Source organism: Tursiops truncatus, chromosome 1 (genome assembly GCF_011762595.2).
Source record: "Tursiops truncatus isolate mTurTru1 chromosome 1, mTurTru1.mat.Y, whole genome shotgun sequence".
Lineage (NCBI taxonomy): Eukaryota > Metazoa > Chordata > Mammalia > Artiodactyla > Delphinidae > Tursiops > Tursiops truncatus.
In genome coordinates, this window is record NC_047034.1 from 155,626,190 (window position 1) to 155,651,771 (window position 25,582).

General features: G+C 39.9%; 1 protein-coding gene across 10 annotated transcripts in view; it reads left to right on the forward strand.

Annotated features, from left to right (window-relative positions):
• Nucleotides 1-25,582, forward strand: part of KIAA0319L (KIAA0319 like) — a 122,045-nt gene that overhangs the window by 61,499 nt on the left and 34,964 nt on the right. For 9 of the 10 annotated variants that reach the window (XR_004521715.2, XM_033838113.2, XM_073792133.1 and 6 more), the window contains exons 4-12: nt 6,680-6,923; nt 9,791-9,892; nt 12,967-13,064; nt 15,970-16,057; nt 16,530-16,622; nt 18,687-18,819; nt 21,902-22,130; nt 23,977-24,100; nt 24,810-24,942. Coding sequence is in view for 9 of the 10 variants with exons in the window: in XM_033838113.2 (XP_033694004.1) it covers nt 6,680-6,923; nt 9,791-9,892; nt 12,967-13,064; nt 15,970-16,057; nt 16,530-16,622; nt 18,687-18,819; nt 21,902-22,130; nt 23,977-24,100; nt 24,810-24,942 (1,244 nt within the window). In the remaining variant the exon portion in view is untranslated. The remainder of the gene's footprint in view (nt 1-6,679; nt 6,924-9,790; nt 9,893-12,966; nt 13,065-15,969; nt 16,058-16,529; nt 16,623-18,686; nt 18,820-21,901; nt 22,131-23,976; nt 24,101-24,809; nt 24,943-25,582) is intronic. The other variant, XM_033838128.2, reaches the window with a different exon arrangement.

Sequence of the window (25,582 nt, forward strand, 5' to 3'; positions counted from 1 at the left end):
ATCTCCATCAGTAGATGAATGGATAAAGAAATTTTGGTATATCTCTATAATGGTATACTACTCGGTAATAGCAAGGAGTGAACTATTGATATACTGATATGAATATTAAAAATGTTATGTTGAGTGAAAGCAGCCAGAAACAAAAATAGTTTGTATATGATTCGTTTTATATGAAGTACAGAAAATGCCCAAACTAACTAATGGTGACAGGAAACAAATCAGTGGTTGTCTGGGCCTGGGGCTGGAGGCAGGAATTTACTGCAAAGGGGCATGAACCAACTGTTTTTTTTGATATAGTTGACATACAGTATTATGTTAGTTTCGGGTGTATTACATAGTGATTTGACATTTGCATGCTTTATGAAACGATATGTCTAGTGACAGACTGTCCCCATACAAAGTTATTACAATAGTATTGATCATATTCCTTATGCTTTATATTACATCCCCATGGCTTATTTATTTTATAACTGGAGGTTTGTACCTCTTGATCCCTTTCACCCTTTTCACCCCCACCCCTCAACCCACTTCCCTCTGGCAACCATATGTTTGTTCTCTGTATCTGTGAGTCTTTGTTTTGTTTGTTTATCTGTTTGTTTTTTAGATTCCACATATAAATGAGGTCACATGATACTTACCTTTCTCTGTCTGACGTATTTCACTTAGTGTAATACCCTCTAGATGTATCCATGTTATCACAAATGGCAAGATGTCATTTTTTATGGCCGAGTAATATTTCGTTGTATATATAATACCACTTCTTCATTCATTCATTCATCTATCAATGGACACTTAGGTTGCTATCATAACTTGGCTATTGTAAGGAATGCTGCTGTGAACATTGGTGTGCATATGTCTTTTCAAATTAGTGGGGTTTTTTTTAACATCTTTATTGGAATATAATTGCTTTACAATGTTGTATTAGTTGTTGCTGTATAACAAAGTGAATCAGCTATATGTATACATATATCCCCATATCTCCTCCCTCTTGCATCTCCCTCCCACCCTCCCTATCCCAATCCTCTAGGTGGACACAAAGCATCGAGCTGATCTCCCTGTGCTATGCGGCTGCTTCCTACTAGCTATCTGTTTTACATTTGGTAGTGTATACATGTCCATGCCACTCTCTCACTTCGTCCCAGCTTACCCTTTCCCCTCCCCGTGTCCTCAAGTCCGTTCTCTATGTCTGCATCTTTATTCCTGTCCTGCACCTAGGTTCTTCAGAACCTTTTTTTTTTTCAGATTCTATATGTATGTGTTAGCATTCGGTATTTGTTTTTCTCTTTCTGACTTACTTCACTCTGTATGACAGTCTCTAGGTCCATCCACCTCACTACAAATAACTCAATTTCGTTTCTTTTTATGGCTGAGTAATATTCCACTGTATATATGTGCCACATCTTCTTTATCCATTCATCTTGTCGTTGGATACTTAGGTTGCTTCCATGTCCTGGCTATTGTAAATAGAGCTGCAATGAACATTGTGGTACATGACTCTTTTTGAATTATGGTTTTCTCAGGGTATATGCCCAGTAGTGGGATTGCTGGGTCGTATGGTTGTTCTGTTTTTAGTTTTTTAAGGAACCTCCGTACTGTTCTCCGTAGTGGCTGTATCCATTTACATTCCCACCAAGAGTGCAAGAGGGTTCCCTTTTCTCCACACCCTCTCCAGCATTTATTGTTTGTAGACTTTTTGGTGATGGCCATTCTGACCGGTGTGAGGTGATACCTCATTGTAGTTTTGATCTGCATTTCTCTAATGATTAATGATGTTGAGCATCCTTTCATGTGTTTGTTGGCACAAATTAGTGTTTTAATTTTCTTTGGGTAAATACACAGAAATGAAATTCCTGGATTATATGGCAGTTCTATTTTCAATTTTTTGAGGAACCTCCATACTGGTTTTCATAGGGGCTGCACCAATTTACAATTCCACCAACAGTGCACAAAGATTCTCTTTTCTCCACATCCTCACCAACACCTGCTATTTGTTATCTTTTTGATGATAGCCATTCTGACAGTTGTGAGGTGGTATCTCATTGCAGTTTGATTTGCATTTCTCTGATGATTAGTGATGTTGAGCCTCTTTTCATGTGTCTGTTGGCCATCTGTATGTCTTTTTTGGAAAAAATGTCTATTCATGTCCTCTGTAAATTTTTTTTTTTTTTTTTTGCTGTACGCGGGCCTCGCACTGTTGCAGCCTCTCCCGTTGCGGAGCACAGGCTCCAGACGCACAGGCTCAGCGGCCATGGCTCACGGGCCCAGCCGCTCCGCGGCACATGGGATCCTCCCGCACCAGGGCACGAACCCGTGTCCCCTGCATCGGCAGGTGGACTCTCAACCACTGCACCACCAGAGAAGCCCTGTACATTTTTTTTTTTTTTTTTTGCGGTACGCGGGCCTCTCCCTGCCGTGGCCTATCGCGCCGCAGAGCACAGGCTCCGGACGCGCAGGCTCAGCGACCATGGCTCACGGGCCCAGCAGCTCCACGGCATGTGGTATCCTCCCGGACCGGGGCACGAACCCGCGTCCCCTGCATCGGCAGGCGGACTCCCAACCACTGCGCCACCAGGGAAGCCCCCTGTACACTTTTTAATTGGATTTTTTTTCTATATTGAGTTGTATGAGTTCTTTGTATATTTTGGGTAGTAAACCCCTTATCAGATATATCATTTGCAAATATTTTCTGCCATTCAGTAGGCTGCCTTTTCATTTTGTTGATAGTTTCCTTTACTGTGCAAAAGCTTTTTAGTTTGATGTCATCCTATTTGTTTATTGTTCCTTTTGTTTCCCTTGCCTGAGGAGACATATCCAAAAAAAAATCAATATTAATATTATGTTAAGACCGATGTCAATATATACACTACCATGTGTAAAATATATAGCTATTGGAACCTGCTGTATAGCACAGGGAGCTCAGCTCGGTGCTCTGTGGTGACCTAGATGAGTGGGATGAGGGGGTGGGAGGGAAGTCCAAGAGGGAGGAGATATATATATATATATATATATATATATCTGATTCACTTTGTTGTACAGCAGAAACTTACACAACATTGTAAACCAACTATACCCCAATTAAAAACAAAAAAAAGACTGAGGTCAGATAGCTGACTGCCTGTGTTTTCTTCAGGGAGTTTTATGGTTTCAGGTATTACATTTAAGTCTTTAATCCATTTTGAGTTTAATTTTATATGTGGTATGATTAAGTAGTCCAGTTTCATTCTTTTGTGTTTAGCTGTCCAGTTCTCCCAACACCATTTATTGAAAAGGCTGTCTTTTCCCCATTGTATATTCTTGCCTCCTTTGTTGTGGATTAATTGATTATATAAGCATGGGCTTTTTTCTGGGCTCTCTGTTCTGTTCCATTGATCTGTGTATCTGTTTTTGCACCAGTACCATATTGTTTTGATTATTGTAGCTTTGTGGTATAGTTTTAAGTCAGGGAGCATGATACCTCCAGCTTTGTTCTTCTTTCTCAAGATTGCTTTGGCTATCCAGGGTCTTTGTGTTTCTGTACAAATACTAGAATTATTTGTTCTAGTTCTATGAAAAATGAATGTTTTTTGTTTTGTTCTGTTTTTGATAAGGATTGCATTGAATCTGTAGATTGTTCTGGGTAGTATGGTTATTTTAACAATATTAATTCTTCCAGTCCATGAGCATGGGATATCTTTACATTTGTTTGTCATCTTCAGTTTCTTTCATCAATGTCTTTTTTTTTTTTTTTTGGCCACACCATGCTGCATGTGGGATCTTAGTTGCCTGATCAGGGATCGAACCCACGCCCCCTACACTGGAAGTGCAGAATCTTAAACACTGAATCGCCAGGGAATTCCTATCAATGTCTTTTTTTATCCTCATAATATTTATTTATGTATTTATTTATTATTGAGGTATAGTTGATGTACAGTATTGTATAAATTTCAGGTGATTCACAATTTTTAAAGGTTATACTCCATTTATAGTTATTATAAAATATTGACTATATTCCCTGTGTTGTACAATATATCCTTGTAGCTTATGTATTTTATATATAGAATACATAGAATTTTGAACCTCTTTATCCCCTACCCCTATCTTGCTCCTCCCCCATTCCCTCTCCCCACTGGTAACCACTAGTTTGTTCTCTATATCTATGAGACTTTATTTTTTGTTATATTCACTAGTTTGTTTTATTTTTTAGATTCCACATAAACTTATAAGTGATATCATACAATATTTGCCTTTCTCTGTCTGACTTATTTCACTTAGCATAATACCCTCCAAGTCTGTCCATGTTGTTGCAGATGGCAAAATTTCATTCTTTTTTATGGCTGAGTAGTATTCCATTGTATATATATATATACCGCATCTTCTTTATCTGTTCATCTGTTGATGGACGCTTAGGTTGCTTCCATGTCTTGGCCATTGTAAATAATGCTGCATTGAACATTTCAAATTTGTTTTTGTTTTTATGGATATATACCCAGGAGTGGAATTGCTGGGTATGGAAATTCTATTTTTAGTTCTTTGAGAAACCTCCATACTGTTTTATACAGTGGTAGCCCCAGTTTACCTTCCCACCAACAGTGTACGAGGGCTCCCTTTTCTCTTTCATCAATGTCTTACAGTTTTCAGAGTATAAGTCTTTTACTTCTTTGGTTATATTTATTCCTAGGTTTTACATTATTTTTGATGCAATTGTAAATGAGATTGTTTCCTTAATTTATCTTTCTGATAGATCACTATGAGTGTATAGAAATGCACCAGATTTCTCTATATTAATTTTGCATCCTGCAACTTTACTGAATTCATTTATTAGTTCTAATAGTTTTTTGGTAGCATCTTTAGGATTTTCTATGTATAGTGTCATATCATCTGCAAACAGTGACAGTTTTACTTCTTTTCCAGTTTGGATTCCTTTGATTTCCTTTTGTTGTCAGATTGCTGTGGCTAGGACTTCCAGTGCTATGTTGAATAAAAGTAGTGTGAGTGGGCACCCTTGTCTTTTGTTGAGTATGATGTTGGCTGTGGGTTTGTTATATATGGCCTTTATTATGTTGAGGTATGTTCTGTCTATAGCCAGTTTTAGAGAGTTTTTGTCATAAATGGATGTTGAATTTTTGTCAGAAGCTTTTTCTGCATCTATTGAGATGATCATATGATTTTTAGTCTTCAGTTTGTTAACGTGGTATATCACATTGATTGGTTTGTGGATATTGAATCATCTTTGCATTGCGGGATAAATCCCACTTGCTCATGGTGTATGATCCTTTTCACGTAATGTTGAATTTGGTACGCTAGTACTTTGTTGAGAATTTTTGCATCTATGTTCATCAGTGATATTGGTCTGTAATTTTCTTTTTTTGTGTGGTGGCTTTGTCTGTTTTTGGTATCAGGGTGACACTGGCCTTCTAGAATGAGTTCAAAAGTGTTCCTTTCTCTTCAATTTTTGGGAATATTTTGAGAAGGATACATGTTACTTCTTCTTTAAATGTTTTGTAGAATTCACCTGTGAAGCTGTCTGGTCCTGGACTTTTGTTCACTGGGAGTTTTTTAAATTACTGATTTAATAATTTCATTACTGGAAATTAGTCTATGGCATGAACCAATTTGTGTGGCTGATAGAAATATTCTCTCTTGATTGTGGTTACATGGGTGTATACACTTGTCAAAACACATTGACCTATACACTTTAAATGTGTGCAGTTTATTTTGTGTATTATACTTCAATTAGTTGATTTTAAAACATCCATACAACCACCCTGTTTAACCACTCATCATTTCTCATTTGGATGAATGCAGTAACCTCCTAAAGGGTATTCCTGCTGTTGTCTCACTCCTTCAAACCCATACACTGTGCAACAACCTGAATGATTCATTTAAAACAAAAACCTGACCTACCTTGTCACTTCCCTGTATATAACCCTTTAATTGTCATCATCACCTGGCTTCTTAAAGTAGCATCTAATGTCTTCTTTAGTCTGACCCCTCACTGTCTTCCCAGCTCATCTTCTATTACTCCCTGCCTCTCACTTTGCTTATGACTCATTTCCCAACACTAGCTATGTTAATCTCATTTCTTGTGCTTATACTCATCTCTCCCCTCAGCCCCTTCCCTAGTTTACCCTTTAAAATGCATCTCAGGACTCTCCACCTCCAGAAGGTCTTTATTTACTTATTTAAACTATCCTTCACATGCTTCCTCTCTCCAAGAAAGAGAAGTACTCCGATTATGTTTCTTTGGTTCAGTCATGGCTCTTATAGGTATATTTACCATTTTGGCTTATTATGTTTCTAGTCCTTTCTTCCCCACTAGATTGTGTGCTTGTTGAGCACAGTGATTATGTTTTAATTATATTTTGGATCCACAGGCCTGTTTTATAATAGTTGCTTATTAATACATATTTGTAAAAAGATTGAATATAAATATTAAGTAAGAAAAGAAGGTAAAAGTATACATAGTGTAATTATTACTACTTTGTTTTGAGCAAAACTCTTCCCATAGAAAAAAATACTGGGAAGATTTATATCAACATTTTAACACCACTTTGGGTGATAAGATTAGTTTCTTTAATATTTTTGACAGTTTTGCATTTTTCAAAAAAAAAATTTAACATGCAGTTATTTCATGAGACATGACCTAAAAAACTGGCTGTATAACTTTTGCCTATTCAAATGAATTTTTGCATTTCTCTAGGTCCACAACACAGATACAATTTCTAATCCCTTAACCACAGATCTGACTGCGAAGATTCCTGGTTGGTCAAATGTATCAGTTCAACCTGAGGCATCAGAGGACCCGGGTGCTACTCCTAGCATTCAGCAAGTAACAGTCCCTGGGAAAATCCTGATTGCTACCCCTCTGCCAGTGGCTCCTTCCTACAGTTATGCCACCCCTACCCCTCAGGCCTCTTTCCAGAGCACCTCAGCACCATACCCAGGTGAGGCCCTTTTCTTCTGTCCTTGGAGATAGGATGGGGAAATAGAGATTTTGATCAAAGTGTTCCCTGTTCGTGGAAAGAAAGGAGGGAGGCATGACTTTTAAATACTGTAGGTTAAAAAAATAATAATCCTGTTAATGTCCCTGTAATCATAGGACTTGGTCTCTCAATCCTTTTTTCAATAAGCTCCAGCCTATGGGTATTTTGAGGCTCTTTCCAGAGCCAAATTCCACTGTACCTAGATTCAATTAAGTAATGTTCAAGGAGCCAAGCAAGCAGAGGCCACTGGGAAGAAAGAGTCGGGTCTGTATAACTGTTTGCCTTCTGAATGGGTGATTGTGGGTCAGATATTTGTGTCTGTGATTTCGATAGCATCTTTATTTTTATTTTTTAAATGTTTATTTATTTAGGCCGTGCCATGTGGCTTATGGGATCTTAGTTCCTTGGCCAGGGATCAAACTGGGGCCACAGCAATGAAAGCACTGAGTCCTAACCACTGGACTGCCAGGGAATTCTGCATCTTTATTTTTTTTATTATTATTATTTTTTGCATCTTTATTTTTAAAGCAACTCATAGGAAGGAGATTTATACAGAGTGTTGCCTTAACAACAAGTCTGCTTCATAAGTTCTGTTCTAAGGTATTAGGAGGAAATGCTTAATCAAGGGAACTAAGTTGATCTTTATCCTCTGAAAAAGTCGACAGGGTGAAACAAAGCCAGTGAAAACGAATTTTTGCCAATTTTTAATTTCCTAAGGTTTCCTTCAGTGGTAATATAACATAAAATTTTAGTGTTTCAGTCCTGAGGCACTAAAGTAATTTTTGTATTCAGGCAGAATGGTTGTAATTTTTGGTGTAATTGTGAAAGTTTTGGGCTGCGCTGTATATATATAATTTTTTTAAATAAATTTATTTATTTATTTTTGGCTGTGTTGGGTCTTTGTTGCTGCATGCGGGCTTTCTCTAGTTGCGGTGAGCGGGGGCTACTCTTCATTGTGGTGTGCGGGCTTCTCATTGCAGTGGCTTCTCGTTGAAGAGCACAGGCTCTAGGCACACAGGCTTCAGTAGCTGTGGCACGCAGGCTCAGTTGTTGTGGCTCGTGGGCTCTAGAGCTCAGGCTCAGTAGTTGTGGTGCACGGGCTTAGTTGCTCCGTGGCATGTGCGATATTCCCGGACCAGGGCTCAAACCCGTGTCCCCTGCATTGGCAGGCGGATTCTTAACCACTGCGCCACCAGGGAAGCCCTGTGCTGTATTTCTGACCATTATACTTTCTCTAAGTATAGTGATTTCCTTCTTTCTTTCTTTTCTTTTTTCTTTTTTTTGAAAGTTACTGCAGCAATTCTTATTCCACCTGCTGCAGTGTCTAAATGCTGAAGCTTCCATAATGGATGGTTTCATTTCTCCCCAAGTGCAGTGTTCCCAAGCAGACAGATAAATCTCAAATTTCATATTTGTCTAGGAAACCCTTTTCACCTTCCAGTCTTGGAATATGGGTGAACCAGTCAGTTGTTTGCTTTAAGCTCTCTAGTTCCTAGGTCTCATACCAAGTGAACAATTATTGTTAGAGAAATAAGATTTATATAATCAGTGGTTCTCAACAGCCTGTAAACATTTTTCGTTGTTACAACCGTGGAGGAGGGGTGCTACTGACATCTAGTGGGTAGAGACTAGGGATACTACTAAACATCTTACAGTGCACAGGACAATCTCCCCCCATCCCAACCCCAACACGCACAAAGAATTGGTCCAAAGAATTGGTTGTGCCATAGTTGAGAAGCTTTGACATGTAGGGAATAGCTGGTGAAAAGCAGAAATATAGTATCTAGCTATTAGCTGATGGATGTTTCAAAAATGCTAAAGTAGTTCAGGAAGTAGATCAGTTCGAATTGAAATGGTCTGGGAAGATTTTTTGGAGAGAAGCCTGGCTTTTAAGCTAGAAACAAAGTACTGTATTTATAATAAAGTAAGCACACACCCCAATTGAAGAAAAAAGCTTTAGCAGAGTCCCCAAGGGTAGACTTCTATGGAGCACAAGAGGGAAAATGAGTAAAACTAGAGGCAGAATCAGGTGGAAGGGTGAGATGATGTGATCAGATGATGATGGATCTCTGATGCCAGGTTTGGAATTTGGACTGAAACATGGTGTGGGAGTGGGGGTCTTAAGTAGGAGACTATCATGGTGGGTGAGTATTTTAGAAAAATTCATGGTGATGGGTGTTTTAGGGAGACGGAATGGATTAGAATGGGGAGAGCTAGCAGAGGGAAGACCAGTTAAGATTCTTGGAATTATCTAAGTCTATGGCTGTATCAATTGAAATGGAAACAAAATTAAGGCTGGCCTTGCGGCCAACACTTGCCTTTTCCTCTAGGAACTTTATGTATATATTTTATTAGAAAGTTATGTATCAGCATAAAGATGATCCTTGAAACAGAGTTGAACTCTGTTTATTGAATTCTGTGGAAAATACTATATAAAGAGGGCTTAGGGAAAGATCATAGTTAAAATACAGTGGAGAAAAACTCAGAGAGAAAGGAAGAAAGTGGAATAATATGGTGTCATGATAACCATGAGTTTTAAGATGGAGGCAGTCAGCAGTATTAGATACCACAGAGGTGAAGGATGAGGGTTGAGAAACAGCTATTAGATTTGCTAAGAAGCAGTTTGTTGATGACCTCTAAGGATCCTTTTCGGTGGAAAAGTGGGGGCACAGTCACGTTTCAGGGGATTAGAAAGTGGGTAAATAATGAGGAAATGAAGGCAGTAGCTGAATATTGTTTATAGAAGAAATTTGGCCATAAAAGGAAGGAGAGAAATGAGATAGTCTGGATCTAATTTCTTATCTCTTGTGTATTTTCTTCACTTCCAGTTATAAAGGAACTGGTGGTATCTGCTGGAAACAGTGTCCAGATTACCTTGCCTAAGAATGAAGTTCAGTTAAATGCATATGTTCTCCAAGAGCCAGATGCAGGTAAAACATCCACTTATATTTGGTTAATGTTTTAATTCATAATGGAATCTACATACACTTACTGTCTGTAAAAGTCCTATGAGAATAAGATATAGCTTGAACATGCACAAATATTTATGTGATGTGAGAGGCAATATAATGTTTGAGATCATGGGCTTTGATGTCAAGGCTGGGTTCAAATCTGAGCTCAGCCAGTCATTAGCTGAATGATTTTAAGCAAATTATTTAACTTCTCTAAGTTTCCATTTCTTTCTCAGTAAAATGAGGATAATAATTCCTACTTCATAAGGTTACTTTAAGAGCAAAATGAAATGGTATAACGTACCTATATACCTCAGTGCCTAGCACATAGCTGATGCTCATTAAATGTAGATTTTATTATGCCCATTTAAAACTGGGACTCAGGTTAACCTGTTTATTTTGGCCAAACAACTAGTAAGTAGCAGATATAGAACTTGTAGAGAAGTTATTCAAGACTACTACTAATATAGATTTGTCATGTAAAAAAAAAGATAAGCCCAATGTAATATACAATATTCAAATTTATGAAATATATAAATTAGGGAATGATTAATTTATTACTTAAGAAGACTTTTGTAATATGCGCATCCTTTTAACCTTTGAAGTACATGTTAATATACCGAAGTTTGACTTATAAACACGTATTCTCTTAAGATTATCTGTGACATGAAGTGAAGCATATGTTGATGGAAAATGATTGCATTGGCTTTGTGTTAACTCTCATTATAAGGTTAGTCAAGTAGCTCATTGTAAGGCTAGTTAAGCAAAATGCCTTACTGTATTCAGGATGGGGGTCCTTGCATTTTAGGTACACGTTTCCAATACAATATCCCTACTTTCCGGGCCTAGTACCAAATAGTGTATTTATGCAAAAAGTACTTTTCCAGAACCTAAATGCCCTCTCTGTTCTTTTTTTTTTTTTTTTTAAAAGGAGATGTTGGGGGTAGGAGTTTATTAATTAATTTATTTTTGCTGTGTTGGGTCTTCGTTTCTGTGCAAGGGCTTTCTCTAGTTGTGGCAAGCGGGGGCCACTCTTCATCGCGGTGCGCGGGCCTCTCACTATTGCGGCCTCTCTTGTTGCGGAGCACAGGCTCTAGACGTGCAGGCTCAGTAGTTATGGCTCACGGTCCCAGCTGCTCCGCAGCATGTGGGATCCTCCCAGACCAGGGCTCGAACCCGTGTCCCTTGCATTGGCAGGCAGATTCTTAACCACTGCGCCACCAGGGAAGCCCCCCCTCTCTGTTCTTTATTTCTGCCCTCACATTGAGTTTTCCTTATCAGTTCATTCCACCTTCCTATAGAGAAACATATTCCTTTCCTCCTCTGGTGATAAGTTAAGGTGAATGGATTTGGTGGCCTTTGAAGATGCAGGTAAAGAAAGAACTGCTTTGAGCTGCAGTTGCTTCCACTCTTCTGTGAAAGATATCCTGGCACTACTGTATTTTCTTTTCTAACCCCTATTTGCATATACATTTCTGTGAGTTGATATCACCTTGTATATCAGTATTCCAAAATACATCAGTTCAAAAACAGATTCTTTCAACTCTCCACTCCCCAGTTTCTTCAGTCTTAATCAGATACATGAGATGGATGGTTTCAAACTTTCAAAGGTTGGGGATGATGAGGCAGGACCAGCTCTGCCTGTTCTTCATTCCTCTCATCTCCTATGGCAGCCCCTGCAGCACCTCTCAGGATCCCTCTAGGGTTCAGAGGCATGATTTGAAAACCACTGCCCTAAATCATTAAAACCAGCATTCTGTCTAACAGACCTGTACTCAGTTGTTCCTACCGTTAGGCAAATTCCTGTCTGTAAGGCATAATTCGTCCCCTGAGCTTTTCTGTTCCAAGAGTATTGTCATTTGTTGAAATTTGTGTTGCTAGCCTTAGATGTTACAAAATTGTCAATTCCCAAGCTAGTGTGAGTCTGTTTTCTGTGTGGGGAAAAAAAATTTCTAACTACAGTTGAAGAAATGTCATGTCTTAGCACCAGTCCTACTTCTACTTCTTCTTTCCTGCTCCTCACGTAACCTAACTTCTACAGATACATTTATGAAAGCTGCCTGGGGCTGACAACTGGCCAAAACAAAGCTAGTATTCTCTGGAGGAAGGAAGAGTAATAGATCTTGTATCTCAGGCTTATAAAGTAAAATCTAGTCTTAAGACTGTTTGGAATTAAGTTCTGTGTGTTAACTTTTGAACTCATGAAGTAAGAAAAAGGTGACCATTCTCTGTAAGCATTTGAGACTTCTTTTTTTTCCCCTTTTATTTTTCCCTTTTTGGGTAGTAAATTAAATGAAACCTTCCTACTGAATCCCACCCATTCCTAGCCATAAATGCATCTTGTTCCAAAAAATATTTAAGACAACTTTAACTGGGGAGGGATTCCATTTAGATAACAGGATTCTATCCTCACGCTACCCAGTGATACAGTCTGAGCTACAAATGAGGACCATTTAATGCTTCATTTGATCTTAATTAATTTCAGTGGGGCCTGTTTTAAATGGGCCATCCCCTACCACCTTCTGCAGTGTGTTATTTATTAGCTCAGCAGGAATGAAGTAGCTCTTTTAACTCACCAGGGTGTGATGACCTCAGTGAGACGAATATTGTTAGCACTCTTTAAAAAGGTATTTTTGAACCATGTTATTTAGAAGTCATTGCTGTTCTTTGTTGCAAAAGAAGTTTTGCAAGAAAATGGCCTTTATTCCCAGTGAGTTCATCCATAGTGGTTTGTAGGGCATGTATTTTCACTGGGATGCCATACCATGAGCAACCTGGTATTTTAGGGGAGGATTGGCCCAAAGCAGCGTGGGTATGGGGCAGGAATGAGCATTGCTGGGAGAGAGTTGGAAGAAGCCCTAAGTATAGTTGAGTCAGCAGAATCCACCTTTTCTTTCAACAGAATGTTTGGTTTCCCTTTGGCTTTGGGGTAAAATCTTGAAAACTAAGGTCTTGTCAAGATTGAGAAAAATTTTGTTATTCACAGGCTATGTGGTTGCCCTCTTTGTGTGTAGGTGTGTGTTTTCATGATTTTTGTAACTGCCCTTCTATAGGAGAAACCTACACCTACGACTGGCAGCTGATTACTCATCCTAAAGACTACAGTGGAGAAATGGAAGGGAAACATTCCCAGATCCTCAAACTATCCAAGGTGAATTTGCTTCCTGTCATTTGCAGGGATGGGGTAGAGGTACTGACCATTTTCTAACATGTATAATATAGAATTTTCTGTCCACACTTAACTTAGGAACAGTCTTTCAGAAGCGAATCCTCCAAAAGTCTGGCTGGCTGACATCCAGTATTTGTTAGTGTATGATTCTCAAATTTTCATTTATGGTGAGAATATTGTATAAGCATAGTGGTGATAGCTGAAAATACACACTAAACAGCTTTTAAGGGTAACATAAGGATTTTAGAATTTGGGAGATAAGCTAGGTTATTTGTGGCCACATGACTGTGTAAATTGGCTCAGTCTTTTTTTGGGATTCAGTGTAGTTATTAAGAGCCATAAAAATGTTCATATTCTTTGGCCAAGCAATTGCTTTTTCCTTCCTTCCTTCTTTCTTTCTTTCTTCCTTCCTCCCTCCCTGCCGTCCTTCCTTCCTTCCATCCTTCCTTCCTTTCTTTCCTCTCTTTCTTTCAACAACTGTTCATTGTACACTAGTTATGTGGCAAGTATTGGGGATTTACTAGTGAATTAATCATAATATTAACATTTAAGGAAAATAGAGTCTAGTAGGTGCTACTGACCAGAAGCAGGTAATTATAACAGGAGTCCACTAGGTCAGTGCATGGGGTATTGAATCCCTGGGGAGTTAGAGTAGATTTTTTAGAGTTGGCCTAGTTGGGTCATGAAAGGTGACTGGCTTACTGGGTAAAGGGTGGAGTGGTAATACCCCAAGCAGAGGAAGCAATATGTCCACTGGGCCAAATAATAGAGAGAAATGTGGGAAAAAGGGAATTTTACGTGGTTCATCCTGACTGGACCCCATGGTATGAGAGGAACAGTGGCACAAGTAAGTTGGAGAGATGCAGGTGCCAGATGGCACAGAGCCTTGTGTGCCAGAGTGAGGCCTTGGGCTCTTATCTAGAGGGAATATGGTGCCTTTGAAAGGTTTTAAGCAGGAGAATGACATGTTCAGATTTTCAGTTTAGAAGGATCACCCTGACTGCAGGTTGGAGGAGATACGACTCAAACTAGGGAGACCAGGGAGGAATCTATTGAAAAATGTAGGTGTGAGATGATAATAGTCTGAGTGAAAAAAAAACTAAATAAATAAAATAAAACTTAAAAACCACCTATTGAGCTCTTACCATGTGCCAGAAACAGTGCGAATTATTTTATGCAGTTATTTCATTTAATCTTCCTAACAACCCCAAGATGTAAATATTAGTATTTGTTTTACAAATGACGAAAATAAAAATTAGAAAAACAAAGTGGTTTGGCCAAAGTGCACAAAGCTATTAAATGGTAGATTTGAACTGGAACTTTCCATCTCTAAGCCCATGCTCTTAACAACTGTGCTATGATGAATGGTTAAAAACTAAGGTGATGACAGTGTGAATGGAGAGAAGTGGGTGGATTTGAGAAATATTATGGAGGTCAACTTGGTGATCAATTAATTGGGTGGAGGTGTTGAGGAAGAGAAGTCCAGGATAATTTTAGCCTTTTGGCTTAGACACTTCATTGGATGTTGGTATATTTGTGGTAATCTTCACTGAAATGAGGAACATAGATAGAGGAGCAGGTTTGGAAGAGGTTTTCAGATGATTAATTCATGTTGGGACAGAGTGAGTTTGAGGTACCTGTGAAACATTTGAGTGGAGGGATCAATAAGTAGTTGGGGGTAAGGGGCTAGAGATCAGGATGCAAGTCCGGGCTGGAGAGATAAATTTGTACACCGGCGTCAAATAGTTGACAACTGAAGCCATGAATAGATGAAAACATCCAGAGAGGGTGTAGAGTGAAGTAATAAATGGATTGCAATTGGAATGCTGGGGAACACTGTCATTAAACGTATGGAAGAAAGAGGAAATGGAAGAAAATGAGGAGTAGGCCTAGAAGTGAAAGCCAAGGAAGGAGAGCATTACAAGAAGAAAGAAGTGGTCAAAAATGCTCCATGCATTCAATTAGTGTTTACCCAAAGAAGATAATTCAAAAGAAAGAAAAAAACCATTTTACCTGAAAGGTGTTCACCACAGCATTAGTTATAATAGTAAAATTTTGGAAACAACCCAAATATCCAACAATGTGAAATGCTTATGTGAATTATGGCACATTTATTCATGTACTATTCTGCAGCCATTAAAATGACTATTTAAGAGACTGTTCTAATGGGAAAAGTGTTCATGCTAAATGAATGGAAGAAAGAATAATAAAAAGTTTGATATATCGTGATTTTAGCTAGGCCCTGAATACCACTGAAATATGAGCTCCTCAAGGGTAGGGACCTTATCTAATTCCTCTCCAAACCCCAGGCCTAGGACAATGACCACATATAATTGATTCTCAATACATGTTTGTTGGACAGATGTACTGTTTATAGCTCTTTTTTTGGATGTGGTAAAAGATGAGAGGGAAATAAGAAAAATGTGATTAGTTGGGGTGTTAGGACAATGGGATTGTGGGTGATTTTTTTTAATGTTCATACAGTTAGTGGAAATCAGGAGGGGGAAATATTCAGATATTTGAGAGCTATTTGGTGTTTTTTACAAAATGTTTTTCTTTGCAGAGATGATTGTTTTAATTTCATAACTGTGAAGTAGGATGGTTGGGCCCTTAATGTTCTTCTGAAAAGAAAATGGGAGTACAGAGATGTTGAAATCCCTTCTGTTGTTCCGAGTCAGCTAGTAATAAGATTCACATGAAAGGCTATGGTTTTTTAGTTTATAATTCATTGTTTCATATCTTCAGCTAGTTTACTTTCTCCATTTTGGAAATGGTGCAAGAAGAGGAGAATTCAAGAAACAACATTGGAAAATTCAGATATATGTGTTATTTTAAATATTATGCTGCTGTTTGTGGTTGTCTAAAAGATCTTCTCTCACTTCTACAGCTCACTCCAGGCCTGTATGAATTCAAAGTGATTGTAGATGGTCAAAATGCCCACGGGGAAGGCTATGTGAATGTGACAGTGAAACCAGGTATGTTACCCAGCCCTGGCCATGTCTCCACTGCTCCTTCTGCAGGATTCCCAAGGAGATGGAGATTTGATGTTAGGGGTTTTAAATTCTCATTCTTTTTTTGTAATATATTTACGTATTGGGCAATTCCTAGTTCACAAAGCTTGTTTGTTGTCCACCTCTACTCAGCTTGCTTGAAAGCAAGAAGTTGCTGCTGTAGTACTTCTGATGTAGTAGATAGGACATGAGCATTGAAAGAAATTGAAAGAATGCGCAGGGCATGGCCTTAGCAGTCGTCAGGTTTAGAAGAGGCTTTAACACTCCCAGGTGTCTTAGGTTAGAATGGCAGCCTGATCTGTGACTTTACCATTTGGTGATGCTCAGCTCTCACTTATGTAATGGAAAATGACTTATGCTCCACCCAGATATGGCCTGCTTCTCCTATAATTTATAAAGACCCTCTTCCAATTTCTTGTGGGTCATGTTCTTGCAGAGCCCCGTAAGAATCGGCCTCCTGTTGCCATTGTGTCACCACAGTTCCAGGAGATCTCTCTGCCAACCACTTCTACAGTCATTGATGGCAGCCGTGAGTACTTGTCTAGGCATGATGTTTCAGAAGAGCCTTCACTGTGTACTGGTAGAAGGTTTGGGGCCAACTATGTCTGCATACTGTTTAGGCCAGTCCTCTTGGCCGTGTTAGGGGAAGACCAACCATCTGAAGCAATTCATTAGGAAGTAAAAACCAGACAGGCCCTGTTTAAAATCCCCATGTGGGGCTTCCCTGGTGGCGCAGTGGTTGAGTGTCCGCCTGCTGATGCAGGGGACACGGGTTCGTGCCCCGGTCTGGGAAGATCCCACATGCCGCGGAGCGGCTAAGCCCATGAACTATGGCCACTGAGCCTGCGCGTCCGGAGCCTGTGCTCCGCAACGGGAGAGGCCACAGCAGTGAGAGGCCTGCGTACCGCAAAAAAAAAAAAAAAAAAAAAAAAAAAAAATCCCCGTGTGGCCTGTCTGCAGTAATAGTTCTGCTCTGAGATGGTAAGAAAGTAGGATTGTTCATGTGTTTAGCATTATTTTAGTTGAAACTTGCTGGTTTTCAAATTCGCTTGCCTGGAGTTGCCATCCTTAGCTATGGAAACAAAGCTCCTTCCTATCATGACAAGATAAGTAACTGAGGGTCTTGACAAAGAGCTCTCACTCAGCTATCACTGCCTAGCAAGATTCTCGTTAGCCTTCTCCTGGAGAGACTCACAGAATGGAGCACACACCCCTGCCTGGGCCCATTGTTAACATGTCACCCTTCAGAGGAGTGTCACCTGATGGGTGACATGAGACGATTTCTGGGCCTTGGCTCTGTGTGTGCAAGAGGTTTCGGGCCTGTCGCTCTCCAGCATTGGCTTGGTCTCTCTGGAGGCCCGTTAAGGCCCTGTCACCCCTGAGTGTCTTGGCACAACAGGGGCTTGTGGCAGAGGCTGCTTTAGCAGAGGGATCTCTAGCGGGTTAAACCTTTCATGTAGGTGATTCTGGCCAGAAGAGGAGGACAGAAGAGTAGCAGGCCAAGAGGAAGAGGCAGAATAGGAAGAAACACTTGTGAGAATGGCAGAAAGGGTTCACTTAGTACCATTTTATTTTATATTTTTGATTAGATCAAAGTTGAATAATATGTAAAGGTACACAGTGAAAAGAATCACTACCCTCCCGGTCTCCCAACTATCCAGTTTTCCTCCAGGCAACCAATGGTATTATCTTATGTATCTTTCCAGAGATATTTGATGCATATTTAAGAAAATACATATACAGTCCTTATGACAACACATTATGTGCACTGTTACATACGGTGCTTGTTTCTATATGTTGGAGAATTTTTCTGAATTAATACATGCAATACTTCTTCATTCTTTTTTTCCTTTAATGATTACATAACCTTCCATGATATGAATATATGATTTCATTGTATGAATATGTACTTGTTTTCAATCTCTATTGATGACCATTTAGATTATTTTTGACTTGCTATTACAAATAACATTATTGTGAATAATCTTGTAAGCATGACATTTAACACAAATATTAAATGTGCTACAGATACACAACACAAGTGCAAGTAGATCTGAAGGATTAAATTCTTAGAAGAGGAATTGCAGGGACAAAGATAAATTTTCCCAAATTGCTCCTTATAGAGGTTGTATCAATTTATGCTTCCACCATGACTTATGAGGGGGCCTCTTTCCCCACACTTTTTACCCACATAATGTGTTGTGAAACTTTGGTGTTTACCAATTTGAGAGGTTAAAAAATGCTATCTCAAGTGTAATTTAAATTTGCATTTCTTTTTTAAGTGAGGTTGAATATCTTTTCATGTGTTTAAGACCTTTTGATTCTCCTTTTTTTATACATATACTTAATACAGTAGCGTTTTAACCAGAGGTTGCCTGTGTTGGAGTCCTTGGAAAACTACGCAGTGGAATATTCATAGAGAGGCAGAATGACCCAATAATCCTAGGGAAGAAACACTCTGGGGAGACAGTCTGTAATTTCATGAAGTTTTCCTAGCCTCAAATCTCTGGGTAGTTGCCCTGGTTTGTATAAACTGGATAAGTGCTAAGACCCAGTGCTCTCATGCTGTAACTGATATTTCTTTATGGTCAAGAAAGCACGGATGATGATAAGATCGTCCAGTACCATTGGGAAGAACTTAAGGGACCTCTGAGAGAAGAGAAGATTTCTGAAGATACGGCCATATTAAAACTAAGTAAGCTCGTCCCTGGGAACTACACTTTCAGGTAAATTTGGATCCTTCAAGTTTACCATAGGCCATTTTTTTCCCCTTATGGGTTTTACATTCTTATAGGAGTCACTCTGACAGATATCAAATTCCCTGTAGAGTTGGCTGATAATATAGCCTTTGGTTCCACTGGTTCTTTGAGCCATGTTGTAACTGTGGTCACAATAGTGATAACTTTTTAGGGCAAAGGTTCTTGCATAATAGATCAGGATCCACACAGCTAATCCTTCTCAGAGCCTTATTTGGCATATATCCAAACCTTTTTTTAGAATTTCTGTCATTAAGTGAAAGGGCCCATCTTCCTTTGTCTTTTCTCAAGAAAAATCTAGAAGGAATCTACTCTCATCTCTCCCCTTTGGGAAATGCTTCCTCAACTTAGGATATATCAAAATCTTTACTTTTGACTTAGTGGTTTATTTGAATATGATTTGTAGCATCTTTCTCTGTTGGGGCTTTTCAGAGAATTTGATTCAAAGATATTTGAATTCAACACTAGTTCTTTTGGGATTCAACACTAGTTCTTTTGGGAACTAGTGTTGATATACTAGACTGTGATTAATGAGTGTGAGGCTGACCCTAGAGTAATCCTCCTTATACTTGCATTATTCACTGTAGGCTACGAAGCACTCGTACGTGAGTGTCACGCAAACACCATATGTACACTATACCATCCTCATTTTACATCTGAGAAAAATGAGGCTTGGTGTATTTACTAACTTCTCTGAGGTCACACAGCTAGAGCTGAAATGCAGATTTTCTAATCCCCAAGTCAGGACTCATTCCACTCTGCTCCTTGACTTGGCCTATATGTATTTTGTTTATGCTTCCTTGAATGCCCTTCTCAATCTGTTGGGACTCCGCCTATCTTTAAGAACCTCCTCAGTTTTCTGTGAGGCTCTCTGAGATCCCTCCAGAGAGGAGAGGGTATGTCCCTCCATTTTCCCTGTTGCACTCAGTGCCTCTATGTGGTGCCTGCCATGGTGCAACGGCTTGTTCATGGGTATCTGTTTTCCCCACTGGATCTGAGATTAACCACGTTTTAGACACTACCAGAGACGCAGCAAGGAATGTCCTAGCACAGCACCTACCATACAAATAAATATACAAGTTCTGACTCTCACTGACTCAAGACTTCAAGTGAATGAAGGGTAGCTGCTATTACAACAAGGTAGGAGCCTTCTCACTGAGTTAAAATGGAAATGTGAGTTGGTTTTCGCCTTGGATTTCTAATATAGGAATTTTAACATTTATGGAATTTAGCCTGGGCGATGTTCATCCTTTTTGAAATAGTAACAATAATAGCTACTGCTTCTTGAACATTTTCTGTGTTAAGTACTGTTCTGAGCTCTTTGCACACAGTAGCTCATTTAACCCTTGTACCTGGTATTATAATGGCTCTTATTTTACAGATTAGGAAATATTGTCACAGAGAGGTTAAGTAACTTGCCCAAGGTCACACAGGTTGTCTGATTCCAGAGTCTGAGCTTTTAACCACAATGTTAACCCAGAGTGTTTTGGGTGAATGGGATATTGGGTGCAGTTCTTTTTTTCTAAGCCTCAGTCCATGAAATGATGGGATTGGGTTTGATTAGCATTAAGGTCCAGTCTGTTTGATTGCACTTACCTTTTCCTCTCCCCCGCTTTTACACAGCAGTGGCCTCTTTCCCCAGCCCTGTGGTCAGCTGCTGTTTGGTTCCAGAACTTTTGTGTGCAAGCCAGGGACTGTCTGAGGTGAAAATCAGCGTAATGGGCAGCTGCCATTTTCCCATCTGTCTATAACTTGCTTTTGTTCTGAAATAGGAGACAAATAAGACATGTTTAAAAAAAAAAAAAAAAAACTGAAAACAGAGAAACTGGAAAGAGAGGAAAACTTCTGTGGATTTTTCTTTTTCAGATGTTTGCTGATTCGCACATGTCTGTGTGTCTGATGTTTTTGTGTTCTTTTTCTAAAAGCTGTAATATCAGAAGTCCCCTTAAGATCATAGGTAAAAAGTGAGATTGTGGGTTAAAAACCCCACAGATGTCTGGCTCTTTCTGCGGCTGGTTGTGAGATTTAAACAAACGACATGTCTTTTATATGCTTTTCCTCTTTCTGTCAGCAAAATGGAAGCAGCCCAAACCTCCTTGCTTGCTTATGCTCACATTTTGAGGTGGCAAGAGAAGCTTTAGGCTGTTCAGCTGGAAGGCATCATTTAGGTAGAAGCCTGCTCTTACAAATGAACATTTTTTTTTTCTCTTGCAAATTCTCTTTCACACTGGCACAAACTGTGGGACGCTTGCGTAGGAGAATTCATTTCCATCTCAGGCTTCTATCTTACTGGAGCTAGCCCCCCTGGTCCATCCTAGAGGCTGTCTGCCCAGGAAGTCCATTCTTGTGCTGTGTACACAGCCAAAACAGGATGATGGGAGGAGAGCCTGCTGCAGTCAGAGCTTGCTTTATTTAGTGTAGCGTCTTTGAACCCCATAGGAATAGTGGCCAGGGATTATTGCTTCTTAAGACTTGGTTCTGGGCTTTGGAGTCAGAGAACTGGGCTTGCATGTTGGCTCACTATTTAGCTCTGGGCAGGTTTCTTACCTCTCTAAGGCTTCTATAATAGTGAGGTTGATGATACCTATTCTATATGATTGTTGTGAGGGCCAGATCAGACAATGCTTATAAAGGTACCAGCCACAGACACTTGCAGGCAGCAGAGTGAAATGGTGCTGGAGATACACTATCTAGATTTAGATCCTGACTCCACTGTTTTCAAGCTTTCAAGCTTGGGCAAGTTACTTTACCTCTTTTTGCCTCGGTCGCCTCATATGTATAAGGAGTAAAATGGGGATAGTACTTTATAGAGCTGTTGTGAGGATTGAATGAGATACAAAGTGCTTAGAACAGTGCCTGGCACACAGTAAACCCTCAGTCGGTGTTAGCTTCTCGTATTAGTCTAACTTTCCAAAAAGAATGCGTTAGAATTGGTTACCGATTGGTAATCCTGCCACATTGGTATTTTTTAGCCTTGATTTTCAGTTCTTCCATGTTTATTCCTCTTTCTTTAAGACCATCCCTGATTGCATTCCTCTCTCTTTCCTGATAGCTTGACTGTAGTAGACTCTGATGGAGCTACCAACTCTACCACTGCAAGCCTGACAGTGAACAAGGCTGTGGATTACCCCCCTGTGGCCAATGCAGGCCCCAACCAAGTGATCACCCTGCCCCAAAACTCCATCACCCTCTTTGGGAATCAGAGCACTGATGATCACGGCATCACCAGCTATGAGTGGTCACTCAGCCCAAACAGCAAAGGGAAAGTGATGGAGATGCAGGTAGGAGGGAATAGTTTCTGTCTTTTCTCGCCCAGGGAATTAGAGCTGCTGGACTGGGTCACCCATCCAAGGCTTATATTTCTCCATCTTAATAACCAAAGTCAGATTAGTGAATAGAACATTTGAATTTTTTTAAAAATCTAGAAAGATTAAGGGGCCTTTAGTTAACACATTAGCAAAAACTTTATCTTAAATGTTTAGTATTAGAGGAAAAGACTGGTAGCTGCTCTAGGATAATTTCAGGGAGTAAAATTCTTTAGAAGCTACAAGGGTGCACATTTTTTTTTTAATACAGCAGAGGACAATTTATTGATTTATTTTTAACAGTCGTGAGTTACAGTACTACATAACCCCTCCATGGACTCTTTACAGCAACCGTCTCCTTTTCAAAAGTCTCTTTTTTCCCAAACATTCCGTCCAAAGGATGAATGGTCTTCTTGCACCCAGTGCCATCCAAATGTTCAAGTCAAAAATATTTTTACATTTAGTTCTTTTATTTTTTTGTCTGCTAAAAATAGCATTGCAAGTTTTGGCTTCTTTTGACATAAAAATTACAATCGTGCAACACGCTAACAATGAAGCACTGATCAGAATTCAGGCAGGTTGTCCAATCTGGATGCTTTAGATGCTGCAGCATTTTCCTTTCCGTTTTTCTCAAATAAACAAAACTAACAAACAAAACCCACAAACCCTTGCTATGTAAGAAACACCTTGTATCGAGCCCCCCATGGTCTCCGGCCACCGGCGGGTGACATGCTCGGAGCTGGCTGGATGACATAATGACAAATTTATGCAGCAGCAACATTTGGAAACAGTAGTTAAAGCTCAAGACGGCTCTCAACTCTCAATTCTGTGTTTAGGATTTACGGCTGGCAGAGGCAAACAGAGGTTTTCTCTGAGTTTTCAGTTGGTTAATGGGCCATAGGCCTTTTTCTACTTGCAGCAAGATATTTCCATAATTTTTATCGGAGTGTAGTTGCTTTAAAATGTGTTAGTTTCTGCTGAAGGGTGCAGATCTTAGTGAGCTCTATTACAAATTGGAGGAGATTGCCTGACTAGATGGTGAGCATCTTCTCTCTGGAGATATTTAAGAAGAGACTAGATCTGTCACCAGGTAGGTAACGTAAGTAAATGAAGAAAACTGGATGGGGACTGTGGCAAACCAGAGGGCGTAAGCCCTGACCAAAGGGGTCAGCAGCCCTCCAGTCAGGCTGGTTGTTGCCACGCTGGAGTATCGTCCCAGTGTTGCTAGGTCCTCCAGCTTTTCAAGACAAGACAGAAACCTAGACTTCTATGTGAAATTTTCCAACTTTTAAGAACCCTAAGGCCAAATAAAATGTCTGCAAGGTGTTAGGTTAGGTTTCTCCACTGCTGCAGAATCTGTACAGACCTGTAAGGGCACACACAGCATTACAAAGCATCTTGAGTCGTTGCTGCCATGTTTATCGAGGCAGCTTTGTTAGGGTCACGCTGTGTAGCTTCAGTAGGAAGAACATCCTTTTGTAAATTGTGTTATTTTACTATATGTTAATGGTTTTCTTTCTGCTTGGGTCATAGAAATGGATCTTGATTATCTCTGCACATTTTCCTGTACTCGTCTACCTTGTGAGAGCTCTGACTTTATTTGAAACTGTTGCTGTGTCAGAGGGTTATTTCCTTGAAGGGTGAAACTTTTAACAAGATGTCCCACAGTGTCTGATTGAGCATTCAGTAATTATGTTGAATTGGGAGGTAATGGCCCACTACCAACCTAGGTTTAGAAAACTGGGTAAATCATTTAGACCAGAGTAGGACTTCTTGTATGATGTGATTCCGGGAGTCCACTTGTCTGTATTTATATATCCAGGGTGTTAGAACACCGACCCTGCAGCTCTCTGCCATGCAAGAAGGAGATTATACTTACCAACTCACAGTGACTGACACAATAGGACAGCAGGCCACCGCTCAAGTGACTGTTATTGTGCAGCCTGGTAAGTTCTAACCTTGTGGTGCAGGCTCTTCTGTTGGCTGGTCCCTTGACCCTTGCGGGGAGAAGAGGGCTTGGGTTCTGAGCTCCATGTGGGTGGAAGTGGGAGTTACCAATCCACCAAGCCCCTGGCAGCTGCTCTTGTCCATTCCCCTAGTGCTTTCTTCATAGCTAGAGAGAAGGAGTATTTCACAACCTCGCTTGTGCCCTTGCTCTTGGCGAGTTATTGTGCCTTCAAGGGGAGCTAGCAGATAGAGTCTCTGCCAGCCCAAATCTTACCATGTCCTATTTTTTTTTTGGCTGGGGCTTGCAGGATCTCACTTCCCCGACCAGGGATTGAACCTGAGCCACAGCAGTGAAAGCGCCGAATCCTAACCACTAGACCACCAGGGAACTCCTCCCACCATGTCCTTTAAGGGCCACCTTAAAGCCCACTTCCTCAAGAAAGCCCTACCTTATCTTTCAGACCCTCTCATTTGAACTCCTATAGCATTATACTTCAATCCATGTTCTTTCAGAGTTGTTTTATACGTTTCAGTCTCATATTCTTCATGCGAACTCCCTGACCATACCCTTACCTCACACAGTATCTGACAGTTCTATGAGTGGAGAGGCAGAGTCCTTGAGGCTTCCAGAACATATGTCCCAATTGGTTCCTCTCCTTTCCCAGCTGGACTGCCTGCTTTTGAGCTCCCAAGTCTCTTGTCTTCTAGAAAACAACAAGCCTCCACAGGCAGATGCAGGTCCAGATAAAGAGCTGACTCTTCCCATGGATAGCACAACCCTGGATGGCAGCAAAAGCTCAGATGATCAGAAAATTACCTCATATCTCTGGGAAAAAACACAGTGAGTATTGACACAAAATCCTTATGTATGCAAGGGCTCCAGACCTTTGAAGAGCAAGGTTTTATTTGCTTTTAAGAGTTTACTTTCTCTTATTAGCTTATCCAAGGGGGATTACTGAGAAAGAAATGTTTGCAATCCCAAACTTCAACTCTAAGATAAATATAATTTTTGTAAGAAGGAAAAAAAGAATGCTTACCATTAGCTGTCCCCAGGTAGTACTTTGTGGTTCTGGTGCTTTTACAGGTACAATCCATTTGCTGAAATGCATAGTTTAATTACACTTGAGAGGCAGGATGGAAGGGGTAATGGAGCAGAAAAATACTGTTGCTCAAAATTAACTGGGTAAGGCTGTCAGGGGGGATGGGACAGAGCAGCTCTTAAGGGGAATTGAAAATTCATCTCCAAAATGAAAGCATTACTCTGTTATTGTTTCCTTGTAGATACCATATACCATTTATGTTAGCCAGAGGCCAAAGGCAATAACCAAAATAATACTAATTAAATTGGAATTACCTAATCGAACCATTCCTGGTTCTCACAGTTTCTTTCAGCTCCTTTAAACCATAATAAATGGAACTCAGATTATATGCAGGATCCCACAGGAAGCAATCCCAAGGAAGAGTTAAAAGCATTCCCAATT